Genomic DNA, 12,932 nt, shown 5'->3' on the forward strand with positions numbered 1-12,932 from the left:
CCCACTCAGTGGACTGCCCTTCGTTCATCTCCTGTGTGTCAAAGGCTCTCTTAGTGGTTGTTGTTTTTTCCCCGTGGCTTTATTTCCCCTGTGGGGGCTCTGTCTCCACCCCATGTTTCTCTCCTAGAAAGTAAAAGATGGCTAAGAGAAAGTTTCAGTGGAAAAATCGAAAGTTGTTCTTCTGATATGTACAAGACATTTGTGAAAACTGTATGTCACTTGAAAAGAAAAAGAATGAGAATTTCTCAAGAGTGGTCTTTTACTGTGTTATTATGTTGACTTGATTGTGGCAAATAGGACTTCTACTAACACTTGTCTTGGTATCATCGTAGGTTGGTGGCATCCACATTCCAACTGGTAGCGACTGTGAGCCTGTGCTCATCAACATTCTTCATCTCACAGCAAGCAGTGAGGGGGGAAGGCGTCAGCAGACGGTAGAGGCCGCCCACGTGTTCCCATCCAATGCGGAAGTGCGGGCTGTGCTCACGGCCTTAGCAATGCCCGAAGGGGTCCTCTTTGTCAGCACCACCGACCCCGTCGGGGAAGAGAACTGGGTGGCCATTCCCGAGGAAGACCTGAAGAAGACGTTCCGAGAGCAGGGCCTCAGGAACGGGAGCTCACTTCTCGTCCAGGAGTCTAATGACGATAACAGGTAGCTCGCTGAAACGTGAGAGAATTCCTTCGGAAGTTATTTTAATTACAGGTTTTCTGTCTCTTTGAACACTAAAGCTTTATTTTAATAATGAAAGAGTTCAGTATTTTCCTTTTGTTTCTAAACATTGTGTTCTGGGTTAGGAAGCTTGGAGGAAAAGTGATACTGTAATGGGATTTTTTTTTTTTTCAGTAAGTGTGGTCGATAATACAAGTGTAGATGAGATGATGAGATAATAGTCTAGATTAATGGTTTGTGAAGCAGAATCTTAGCAATTGAATTCTAATTAGCACTTACTACAAAACTAAAGGCACGTTCTCACAAAGTTCCTGAATTTTTTCATGAGGTGATTAAGGTACAGCTAAATGTGTCCATTTTGTGACAAGATTTCCAGAAAACAATTCAGTTTTGCATTATAATCCCTTTTCTGACTCTTGAGACCTGCCCAGCTGCCCAGTGAGGCACTTACGTGGGGCATCACAGCCTGGGTCCCTGTGAGTCTCACGGGTGCTCAGAAGTGCTGTGTCCCTCCGTTTGTTACCCACGTCTGTTGTGGTCGGTGTGTCCTGCCCCGCAACCCCCCAGCTTTCCATGAGCCGAGGACGTGAGGTTGTGAGCAGCAAATGAGTTCCCTGCTTGATCAGTGCCGTGAATACGCTTAGATTAGTTTGCACATTGCCAGTAATGGTGGCTGTGACAGAGGCAGAGTGCTCAGAACTGTATTTTGTATCACATTTATCACTGCTGCTCTTTGGGACGAGTGTTTTCCAGACATTTATTGCCACACTTTGTTTATTTAACGTAAAAGTTTATTATACATTCCTTTATAAAAAGTAACATACAGGTATTAGGACTTGGGATTGGAGAAGCGAAGACCCCGGGCATGCACCCTGGCGATTCCAGGTGCAGGCAGAGGCGCTCTCACACTTCTCTTGGGAAACGGCGGCAACACAAAAGACAAAACACATGGCACCAGATAATTTGTATGAGTCAAAGAATAGCTGGAGTCCTGAGTACAGACGCTGCAGACCTACTGCCTAATGCTGCCCAAAAGAGATAGTCCACTTTCTTAGTGCCTGCTCGGTACGCCCCGGTCACCATACGTCAGTCACGTCAAGGGACACCTGTGGCGTTCTGGACGTAGTGCCTAAGGAAAACTATTAATTTTCTGATCCGTAGAAGTGCTATGTAAAGACACATTTTTTAAATGTCGTTTTCCTTACAGTTTGCTGCTCAGACAGGGGAAATGGTTCACTGGTATGAATGAGATCAGCTGGCTCCAAATTCATAATTTATGCGAGGTAGAGTCTGAGAAGAAGCAAGTTAAAATATCAGCAACTGTGAACACAGTGAGTAGATTATACTTCAGGTTTGGAGGACGGTTTTCTAGTTGAACAGAACTGGACTTAGAAAGCAGTACCGGAAATCTTCTGCAACATTTGTCTCAGTGGGCTTCTAGAAATCAACTTTTTGGGTCACCCAGGTGGCTCGGTCAGTAGAGCATGTGACTCATGATCTCAGGGTCATGGGTTCAAGCTCCACGTTGGGCACTGAACCTACTTTAAAAAGAAAAAAAGGAGGGGGAAGGAAGTCAACATTTTATTGCTAACATTTGATTACTGCTCCTTTACCTGAATTAGTGGCATATTTCAAGAAAACAGGGGCCTCTTTTTCCCTCCAAAGGCTGGAATTAGAATACAGGATTTGCCTGTTTAATTAGTTCATGGAATCTGCTGGCTTCGATAAATATAAAATGCTATTTTCCTACAACCTTTTCTCTATTTTTTAAGCCAGGCATATATGTTTTATTTTTGTGTTGTGTTGTTGTTTAAGTTTATCTTCAGTTGCTCTACATTATACTCTGTGCTCTATATAAACCCAGCTGCTCTTAAAAGGGGTTCTTCAGTTTTCCACTTGAAGATTGTGACCGTCATTTTTTTAAATGTCATTCTAGGAAATCTCTTTTTATAGTCAGGTATTCTCAGTTCATTGAAGTTTTTTTCCTGTAACATCAAAGAAACCTATTAGAATGTTTTCTATAAATGTTCTGATTTCTTACAGTGCATTAATCCTAGTTGTTACAGTAGAGGGAAGTATAAGGCAGGTCCCCTGAAGCTCGGGAGACCTGCCAGTCCTGACCCTAAGTGGGGACTTCGGGGATGGGGGGGTCCTGGGTATATCAGTCCTTGTCCCTTCATGGTACCGTGTGGGGCGCTGCTGGGAGGGTCCAGTCCGTGATCATTGACATCACTTTACCCCTAAATTTCCAGGGCAATTAGCCTAAACGAAAAAGAAAAATAATTTAAACAGATTTAAATAATGTCTTTGGATTAGTATTGTACATTTTTATATTTTCTATGCTTATTGGCCCTGAATTCATCATTCTTAACATATAGAAATACCATTAACTGTGTTTTCTTTTGTTTGCTCTCATTAAAAAAGTTAGAGGGTTCTCAGCTTTTTGCCTTTGTAGCTAAAATTGTTTTAAGTTTTTCCATAAGTGTCTTCCTTCTGCTCCAGTTAACATTAGTTTGGTAAAAACTTTTAAGACCTAAGTATTATTTTGTACTTGGTAGAAGATAGAAAATGAATTGCAGGGATGGAAAAAAAAATCTTTTTTCAAGTAGGCATAAGCTGTCCAGTAACTGGTAAGGCAGCTAAGCTGTGTACGGGCGCACTGTGTACGCCCCCCCCCCACCCCCCGTTGTTCTCCCACAGTCACTAGTGCATTTCTCTGTTTTAGGTGGTGTTTGAGATTCGAACTAAAGCCATAAAGGAATTAAAATTAATGAAGGAACTAGGTAATCTTTTACGTTTGCTTTCGGGTTTTTTGGCTTAATTTAGTTTTGTTTTGATTTTTGGTTGAAAAAACTATGCGAGTACAAAAAGTAATTCAGGGGCGCCTGGGTGGCACAATCATTTGACTGTCCGACTCTTGACTTTGGGTCAGGTCATGATCCCAGGGTTGTGGAATCAAGCCCTGCATTGGGCTTCGTGCTGAGCATAGAGCCTGCCTAAGATTCTCTCTCTCCAACCCCTTCCCCCACCTTGTATGTTCACGTTGTCTCCCTCTCCCTCCCTCTATCTCTCTCTCTAAAATAAGTAAGTAATTTAGGGAAAATTCATGCACCCACCACCCAAAGTGGACAAATGTTAACATCTTGTCATGCGTTTATTGTTTGAAAGCAACTGCAGTTAAAATCCTCTATGTCTTCCTCCTCCTCAGACCTATTCCCTCTCCCTCCCCAGATGCACCCAGTATATCTGATTTGGGCATCTGTCTAGTGTATGCATTCGTATGTTATGCTTCCACAGAGAGGTGTATGTGTGTATTTTCACATTTAAATGAATGCTGTCATACTGAATGTAACATTCTGAAACCCACTCTTCACTTGGCATTAGGTTTTCTTTAACAGCTTTATTGAGGTATAATTTACATCCCATCAAAATATGCATTTTAAGTGTACATCAGTGATGATTAGTAAATGTATGAAGTTGCACAGCCATCAGCACAGTCCAGTTTCTGAACATTCCATTGCTCCAAAAAGATCCCTCATGCCAGGCACCCGGGGGGCTCAGTCGGTTAAGCATCCGACTCGTGATTTCATCTCAGGTCACAATCTGGCAGTTCGTGGGTTCAAGCGCCACATTGGGCTCTGCGCTGATGGTGTGGAGCCTGCTTGGGATTCTCTCTCCCCGCCTCTCCCTGCCCCTACCCTGCTGTGTGTCTGTCTCTCTCTATACAAACAAGCTTAAAACAACAAAAAAAAGTTCCCTCGTGCACCTTTTGCATTCCAAACCCCGGCAGCCTTTCATCCGCTTTCTGTCTCTCTAGACTTAATAGACATGGTGTATTGTCCCTTGCGTATGACTTCTCTCACTTAGCAGACCCTTTCTGAGGCTCATCCATGATTTAGGATGTGCCTGAAGTGTGTTCCTTTTCATTGCTGGCTAAGTGCTCAGTGGTACAGACGGATCGTGCTTTGTTTATTCATCTACCAATTGATAGACATTTGGATTGTTTCTAGTGTGGGGTTTTATGAATAATGCTGCTATACACATTTACATCCGAGGCTTTGTGGACGTGTTTTCAGTTCTCTTGGGTGGATGCATGGGATTGTGACTGCCGGGTCATATGGCAAATGTATGTTTAACTTTATGAGAAACTGCCATACCACTTCCCAGAGGGGCTGCACCATTTACACCCTACCTGCAGTGTATCGGCGTCACTGTTTTCTCCATGTCCTTGCCAGTGGTTGTAAGTATCTTTTTGATCACAGTCGTGCTAGTGGATATGAATTGCTATCGTTGTGTGTTTGGTGAGTGTCCTAATGCAGTGGTGGTGAGCGCTGCTGCTGCGCGTACTCTCTGTGTGTCTAAAGGATTCTATTAAAAAGGTACTAAAGTTACTGAGCTTAACAAGAGACCAGGATTAACACACAAAAATCCATTATATGTTTACTAGCAACAAACAAATGGAAAATGAAATTAAGAAAACATGTACAGTAGCATAAGATGTCATGAAATACTTGGGGATAAATTTAACAAAATATGTGTAAGATGTATGTGCTCACAACAGGAAAATTTTGTTGTGAAAAGTCAAAGAACACATAAATAAGTGGAGCGATGTGTCATGAATTCTTCCCAAATCGACGTGTAGACTGAATGCATCCTCACTCAAAATCCTTTTGGGTTTTGCGTGTGTGTGTAGAAACTGACAGGCTGATTTAATTTACATGGAAGTGCAAAGAACCTAGAGTATCCTAACAGCGTGGGAGTGGGGGTGGGGGACAGAGTTGGCTGAGTTACACTGTCTGACTTCGAGATTCGGCCCAAAGCTGTGGGCATCAAGACCGTGGGCGCTGGCATAGGAGCAAACATAATGGCAGCAAGCTGTCCGGGCCTGTAACCTGTTCCTGTACAGTCAGTGAGCTGAGAATAATTTTCACACTTTTAAAGAGCTCTTTTGAGAAGAATGTGGAAGAGAAACTACATGTGGTTTTGTGCTTAAAACATTTACATTGGAGCCATACTGAGAATCCAGAAATAGGTACAAATATATGTAGTCCGTTGGCTTTCTTTTTTTTTTTAATGTTTATTTCTGAGAGAGACAGAGCGGAAGCAGGGAGGGGCAGAGAGAGGGAGAGACACAGAATCTGAAGCAGGCTCCAGGCTCTGAGCTGTCAGCACAGAGCCTGATGCGCGACTCAAACTCACAAACTGGAAGATCATGACCTGAGCCAAAGTTGAATGCTTAACCGACTGAGCTGCCCAGACGCTCCTAATCCATTGACTTTTAACAAAAGAGCAAAAGTATTTCCCTGGGGAAAAATAGTATATTTTCAACATAAGGTGCTAGACCAATTAGTTATCCATAGATGGAAAGATGAACCTCTAGCTTTGCCTTATATCATGTAAAATACTAATTCTAGCTGGATCATAGGCCTAAATGTTGAAACCATTTATATACGATTCCTAGGAGAGAACTTATGAGACAGTCTTCGTTACTTTTATCATAAGGAAAGATTTTTTTAGTCAGGAGTCAATAAGCACAAACCATGAAAGAAAAAACAAATTGGCGCTATCTAAATGTAAAACTTCTGTATTTCAGAAGGCATTTGAAAAGGCAGGCCACAAACTGGGAGGAAAACAATTGGCGTAACACACATTTGACAATAGACTTGGCGTCTGGATCACATAAAAAATACTTGCACCTTAACAGAGGACAGCCCAGCCCCAAACTGGGAGGACACTTTCCGGAAGCCATGCCACGGCCCACACTCTGCGGTGCATCCTCCCAGCAGTGGCTGCAAACTGCACCGCCTGCGAAACTCGGAGTGCAGAGTGGAAGCGAGGCACAGAAGAGTACATTTTCTTGGGCTTCCATTTACACGAAGTTTGCAGAAAAGAAAACCTACGCTGTACTCACGGGGGTAGAAAATCGGATTGGGGGTAGAGGTTGACGGCAGGTAACAGGAGGGAATTTGGGGGGTGAGGCGAACCCTAGCTCTGCTGGCAGGTGGTTGCTGACTGTTTTAATCAGACTCTACAGTTAAAACTGTTTCATTGTGTTTTATTGTAACGTACGCCTCAAATTGAAAGCATTTGGTTTATTAAAACGTGAAACTGGCCCCCCTTTCCCTCTTGCTCGCCTCTAAACCGTCCTCCACAGAGCACGATGCGAATGAGATCGTATTCCCCCTCTGCCCAACGCTCCGTAGGCTTCTTCCTCGCACTCGCCTTCAAGACCCGGCCTCATCTGACCACGGCCTCCGACCTCTTTCTGGTCCCCTCCTGTGCACAACACCCCCCCACCCCCCGTGCTGGCTTTCCGGGTTTGCGGTGCACCAGCTCTCCCGCCGTACCACGTCCCATCCAGCTTCTCAGAGCTGTCCCCTCCCTCAACTCTGTCCCCTTCCCTCCTGTCCGCTCGCCTCACTCGCTCGGCTGCCCCCAGCAGGAATGTTCCTTCCCGTCATCCCTGAGCACGCGGCCTGCTCCGACGTCTGCTTCGTTCTCATCCCTGTCCTTCCCTTGTAGCGCCGGCGCGGTTCCTGCACCCCCTTCCCCGTCGCAGGGCCTCTGAGCGGGGCTCCGCGGCTGTTCCGCTTCCTGCCGCATTGTCCGCTTCTAGCACGGGTCTGGCACTTAGGAGATCTGTTTGTGGAGTCCAGTGGGACGATCTTAAGGAGGCAGTATTGAAAATGCATTTTTTTTAAGTTGAAGAACTCTCCATAAGCTGTTTCAGTTGTTAAGAAACTTGTATCAGAATTGTTTGCTGCCTTCACATCAGTCACCGCCCTGCAACACGGAGAACTGCAGAATTTCGGATTCGCTGTGGTCCGGCAGAGTGCGAGCTGGGGAGGCTCGCCGTTCCTGTCCTGCCAGTCGCTGCCTCCTGTGTGGCCGTGTGACGATTCTGTCTGGACTCACAACCTGGCGGACTCCTGCCCACAAAGCAGGGACCCTCTGCCCCCCACAAAGTAGGGCCCACTGACCCTAATCCATTTAATAAGCATGAAAGTCACTTAATGTATTTTACACGTGGGCAGTGGACACGAATGTCAGGTACCATGGCTCATTACGTAACGTCCGCCACCCAGCAGCGCGGTTCAGATGTCAGCTCCACTGGACGTTAACTGAGTGACTGCATAAAGTACAGACTTGCTACTCACCCTTCAGTGCACAGTCACTGCTTGAGTAGCAGAGGTGCCTCATCATCAGGGGCCAATTACTTTGAAGCATCTGGTATTCATCTCGCCACAGTACAGTGTGTGGTCTCTCCCCCTTCTCCCATGGTGACCCACGTGCCTTCTGCAGTAAGGGCTAACCCATCGCTCCATGACACGGGGGTGCAGCAGAAAAACCAGGTACAGGGAGGGATAGAAGGGGTAGCTGACCGTGGGCACGATGGCACCGCGCAGCTCCAGGGACCGGTGTGCAGCCAGAGGGCTGAATGGACGTGAGGAAAGAAGCAGTGACAGAAAGGGTGGTGGCCTCCCAGAGGACAGGATGCCAGTAGAGAAGCTCGCTTTAAGGGAGCTCCTGGAGGTGCCTCAGTCGGTTCACCAGCCAACTCTTAATTTTGGCTCAGGTCATGATCTCACCGTCTGTGAGTTCTAGCCCCACGTCGGGCTCCACGCTGCCATAATGGTAGGATTCTTGCTCTCTCCTCTTCCTCTGCCCTTCCATTGCTCATGCTTTCTCTCAAAATAAAAACTTAAAAAGAAAAAAAAAGGAGCTCCTGGAGAACTTCATGAGGTTGAGAGCACAACGTAGGAAATTTTGGAAGCAGACCCAACTTAGCCTATGACCGTTCGCCCAGGAATAGAAGAGACGCTCACTCTGTATCATAAGCTCTCCGACAAGAAGAGAGCCCTGTGTAAACTAGTCTTGCTGTGTTTTTTACAAAAGAATAAAAAAATTCTCAGGGTCTCTAGTATTTTAATTATTAGTTTTGCTATTTTTTTTAATTTCACTATACAGTCATAACCAGTGTTGACTTAAATGTTGTGACAACGGTGCTGAAAGGCCCCAGGACATCTGCGGTGGCCCTCACGGTTACTGGGCTGGCTTTGCACGATTTCAGCTTGGCCGGCACTCCCTCGCCGCTAGCTCCTGTGTGAAGTGAACGCTGCCCGTACTTGGGGTTTCTTCTTGGTTGATGGGGATTTTTTGTCTTGTAGCTCATTGTAGCTTTCTGCTAATTAACACAGTAGAGCGACTTCCCTTAGTGTGTAAGACTCACTGGCGTCTTCTTACTTGTAGCTGAGAACAGCTGTTTGCGACCTATTGATAGAAATGGGAAGCTTCTCTGTCCAGGTAAGTCTTCATGGGAGCCTTCAGAACCTAACTTAACTGTCAATAATGTCTTCCGATATTTAATATCCTTAAATTTACCTTTTGGTAACTAATTTTTGGGACATTTTATGGTCCCACTGCTGTCTTCATGCATGACAAAATCTCAACCAGAAATTCAGATGCTTCTGTTGTCTAAAGGAAAACACCTGCCTTTCTGATCAGCTGATCCTCATTTTAGGCAGTTGTTTTGATCGAGTCCTATCTTTCTAGATTTATCGTCAAAGTGTTTTATTTGTGTTGCTCATTTTATTGTGACAGCAGTTGAGAAGCAGTCTCTGCTCTTGCCTCTGTAAAGCATCTTGTCATTTGGCTTAAATAATCGACAGTGGTCCCCACAGCAGCTGTAAACGTGGAAAGGGCTGGCCCATCGCTCATGAAGCAGTTGGGAATATCTCGCTTTTAATCCGTGTAAACAACGGCTCTTTGATTTTTCTTAAGTCTGAATCTAGAACATTCATAGCTACATTTCTTAGCATTGTATAGATAACACTAGAGTGTGGACATCAAAAATCAAACGTAACTATCATATAGGTAATCTTTTTGCATGGAGTGCACCTCATTTTTTATCTTTCTCTGTATTCTTGATTTTCAAAGAAAGACTGAGTTCAGTATATTATTTTGCCCAGAGAGGTAGGAATTAATAACATTCATCATGTTATCCACACTCGTTATAGTGCCCGACAGCTATACTGTGAAGGAAGCGGAGCTGAAGATGGGGAGCTCATTGGGACTGTGTCCTGGGAAAGCACCGACTCCCTCTCAGGTACAGACGCCGCCTTCCCAGAGTCAGAACTTCCTTTTCTTTTTTTAAAGTTTATTTTTGAGAGAGAGAGCGCATGAGCAAAGGAGGGGCAGAGAGGGAGACACAGAATGTGAAGCAGGCTCCAGGCTCTGAACTGTCCACACAGAGCCCAGCATGGGGTTCGAACCCACAAACCATGAGATCAAGACCTGAGCTGAGCTGGATGCTTAACTGACTCAGCCACCCAGGCACCTCCTGAAGTTCTTAATTGCATTATTCTTACCTTAATTACTGCAGCAGTAACTGCTTTTCTTAGAAGTTTCTTTCTTAAATGGTACCTTTCTGTGTCAGGCATACATCCATAGAGTTCGGTGAAAATTTTCTTACAGAGGGCCTTTAAAGTTGAGTGGCCACCAGTTTGAATCACTATATTTCAGAAATTCTAAAATGCACCCATTTTCTCCCAAATTTTGACATCTGTGAGATTGGGGTCCATCTCACAATTTGGTATCTGTGATCGCAGCTGACACTGTTTCTCTTTCTCAGCACTGCGGAAAGTGACAAGTAACAACTGTGTATCTTAGGTTGAATGAAAAGAGTATATTGATCTTGCCCTGAACTACTCTGCAGGAGTATAATGGTCTCATAGCAGTCCTCTTTTTCTTATCAGTATTCATTTTCTGTGTAGAATAGTAGGTCGACCTTTGCCAGGAGCCCTACTTGTTTAATAAACTTTTATTGCAACCCACAAGTCACCGTGTCCTTACAGTTAAGACTCAGTATCAAGGGAAGCTAGCCTCCTGTCAGGTTCCCTGGGGTTCCTGGATCCACTTCATCAGTTTCCCAGCTACCTCCTCTTTAATTCGTCCCTCCCCTGAACTCTACCATGTCGGCGTGCAGGACCGGCTTGCGGGGGGCGGGGGGCGGGGGGGTGGATGTGACAAGTAAGATTGAGTTTGAAAGGGAAGGAAATGAACTGACAGATCAGATTCCCTGGACAGAAAATAAGATCACAACCAAATGACACAGAGAAAAAGCCCAGCTCATGCTTACAGTGCATAGCAGATCCTTTTGAGGAGTGACCAAGAAAGAAGTGAAGGCCATAGTGAAATAAAGAATACCTGTGAGAGAAGACGACTGCTGTAATAGTACCTATGGGGGTGAAAACATTGGTGTGAAGCCTCTTACATTTCTAGGCAGTTGAGATTATTGTTCAAATTGCAGCATTAAATTGCCCACATCTTTATTTGTATATGAGTTTTTTATTAAAATTTCACGGACCATTGGCTTTTCTTTTCTGGAAGCAAATAATACATGTATAAAATTTTTTAAATTTAGATTAAATTGCATTCATTGGTCTTAGCTGTTCCTGTGTTTCACTGTGGGGACTGAAGTCCAGCCTGGTGCAGAGATGGAGATCATAGTAGAGGAAACGATGTCTGTGAGAGATGTAAGTAATCTTACTGATTTGGGCGTGGGTACGGGTCTGTGGCCTCGGGAGCAGTAGTGACCCGTGTTTGGGTGTTGAGGTCCCAAGGCTCATGTTCATGTAATATACTTTAAAGACTTCTGTGCATTCACTAAAACTTGGGGGAACTCGAAAATTGGTGAGCCAGCCCAGAGTTTTAAAATAAGATTATTTTTTTTTCTTTTCTGATTATCAGTAGTGCTTGTTTATTATAGAAATCTGGGCGATGTAGAAGTGGATTAAAAGAAAAACTTAGAACCTCATTACCCTTTATTTCACTAATTTTAACATTTTGGCATATTTGCTTCTGGTGTTTTTAGGTTATACGTGTACATAATCACACGCGCAATCATGAATGTGTGTGTGTGTGTGTAGGGTAAAGCAGACAAAGGATTGTATTCGTGTTGTGAAGAACTAGGACTTTCAGTGTTGGAAAAACGGAGACACACATGACATTGTAGTTGAATAGAGCCCGTGCTTCTGAATTTGGATCAGAAGAGGCAGAATGAACTCGGTGTTGGTTTTTTAAATTTTTTTTTTCTCGCTCGGTCCCCTAAAACGGCTTACACACAGGGACTGGCCAGGTGGGATGGGGCCCAGCACCCAGGCTGTGGTTGCTAAATACCGTTTCCCCCTGGAAGGAATCAGGGCTTCTCAGAGTCGCTACTGGTCCTGCATCTAGGTCAGGAGCCTGTCTGGTGAGCCTGGAACATCTCAGGCTCACAGAAGCAGCAAAGTCAGCGAGGCCTGCTGGGAGCAGCAGAGAGGTTCAGGAGCCCACTGTGAAGAGGCTTCTGCTAGTCACAGATGAGACCGTGGGAGCCTTTGTAGGAATAATCCTAAACCTGAGGAGGACGCGTACCACATACATAAAATTCCTGGGTCCAGAACGATCCAAAAAGACCGTCTTCGTTGGTTACACACAGTGGATGTGGGAGCGACAAGGAGAGGGATCAAGCATTCTTCCCCCCTTTTCTTCTGGAAACTAGACCGCAGGGTAACCAAACCGGTACTGAGAAGGATCTTTTATAGACCTGTCTCCACTCATCAGATGAAGAATTTTAGACTGTCACAGTTTTTTTTTTTTTTTAATCTCCTAGGGAATCAATGGATCTAAACAATGATCCTGAAAGACTGCTAACAACCTAGACATTTAGAAGTTCAAACTGATACCCATGCTCTTCTTGAAAAAAAAATGTTTTTTTTAAATATATATATATTTTTAGTGGACCTGAGCTTTGAGGTCTGAGGAACAGAGTAGAAGAAGTACAGGAGGCAGAGGGATGTGTTTACGCACCACAGCGCTACCGTCTGCACAGTCCTGAGGTGGAAATCGCCTCTTTGTGGCATCGGTGGCAGGATGAGGTTAAAAGGGACTCGGGCACCTGGGTGGCCCAGTCGGTTAAGCGTCCAACTTCGGCTCAGGTCATGATCTCACAGTTCATGGGTTTGAGCCCCGCATGGGGCTCTGTGCTGACAGCTCAGAGCCTGTTTCAGATTCTATGTCTCCCTCTCTCTCTGTGCCTCCAGTGGTCATGCTCTGTCTCTGTCTCAAAAATAAACATTAAAAAAAATGCTTTAAAAAAAAAAGGGACTCGGGAGACCAAAGGGGGAGCAGAGGCAACGTATACACTTTATTTTGGCCCCCGATAAAAACCACCAGAACTTTAGTCACAGTTTAAGAGAAACTAAGAGAACATAGGGGCGCC

General features: G+C 44.8%; 1 protein-coding gene across 7 annotated transcripts in view; it reads left to right on the forward strand.

Moving 5' to 3' along the window:
• USP40 (ubiquitin specific peptidase 40) overlaps positions 1–12,932 on the forward strand; it is an 86,182-nt gene that overhangs the window by 48,607 nt on the left and 24,643 nt on the right. For 6 of the 7 annotated variants that reach the window (XM_039234482.1, XM_039234486.1, XM_039234487.1 and 3 more), the window contains 6 exons: positions 333–652; positions 1,878–2,001; positions 3,396–3,453; positions 8,921–8,974; positions 9,688–9,776; positions 11,119–11,205. In XM_039234482.1, the coding sequence (XP_039090413.1) occupies positions 333–652; positions 1,878–2,001; positions 3,396–3,453; positions 8,921–8,974; positions 9,688–9,776; positions 11,119–11,205 (732 nt within the window). The remainder of the gene's footprint in view (positions 1–332; positions 653–1,877; positions 2,002–3,395; positions 3,454–8,920; positions 8,975–9,687; positions 9,777–11,118; positions 11,206–12,932) is intronic. The other variant, XM_039234484.1, reaches the window with a different exon arrangement.

This window comes from Hyaena hyaena, unplaced genomic scaffold, assembly GCF_003009895.1.
Source record: "Hyaena hyaena isolate Hyena2069 unplaced genomic scaffold, ASM300989v1 scaffold_86, whole genome shotgun sequence".
NCBI lineage: Eukaryota > Metazoa > Chordata > Mammalia > Carnivora > Hyaenidae > Hyaena > Hyaena hyaena.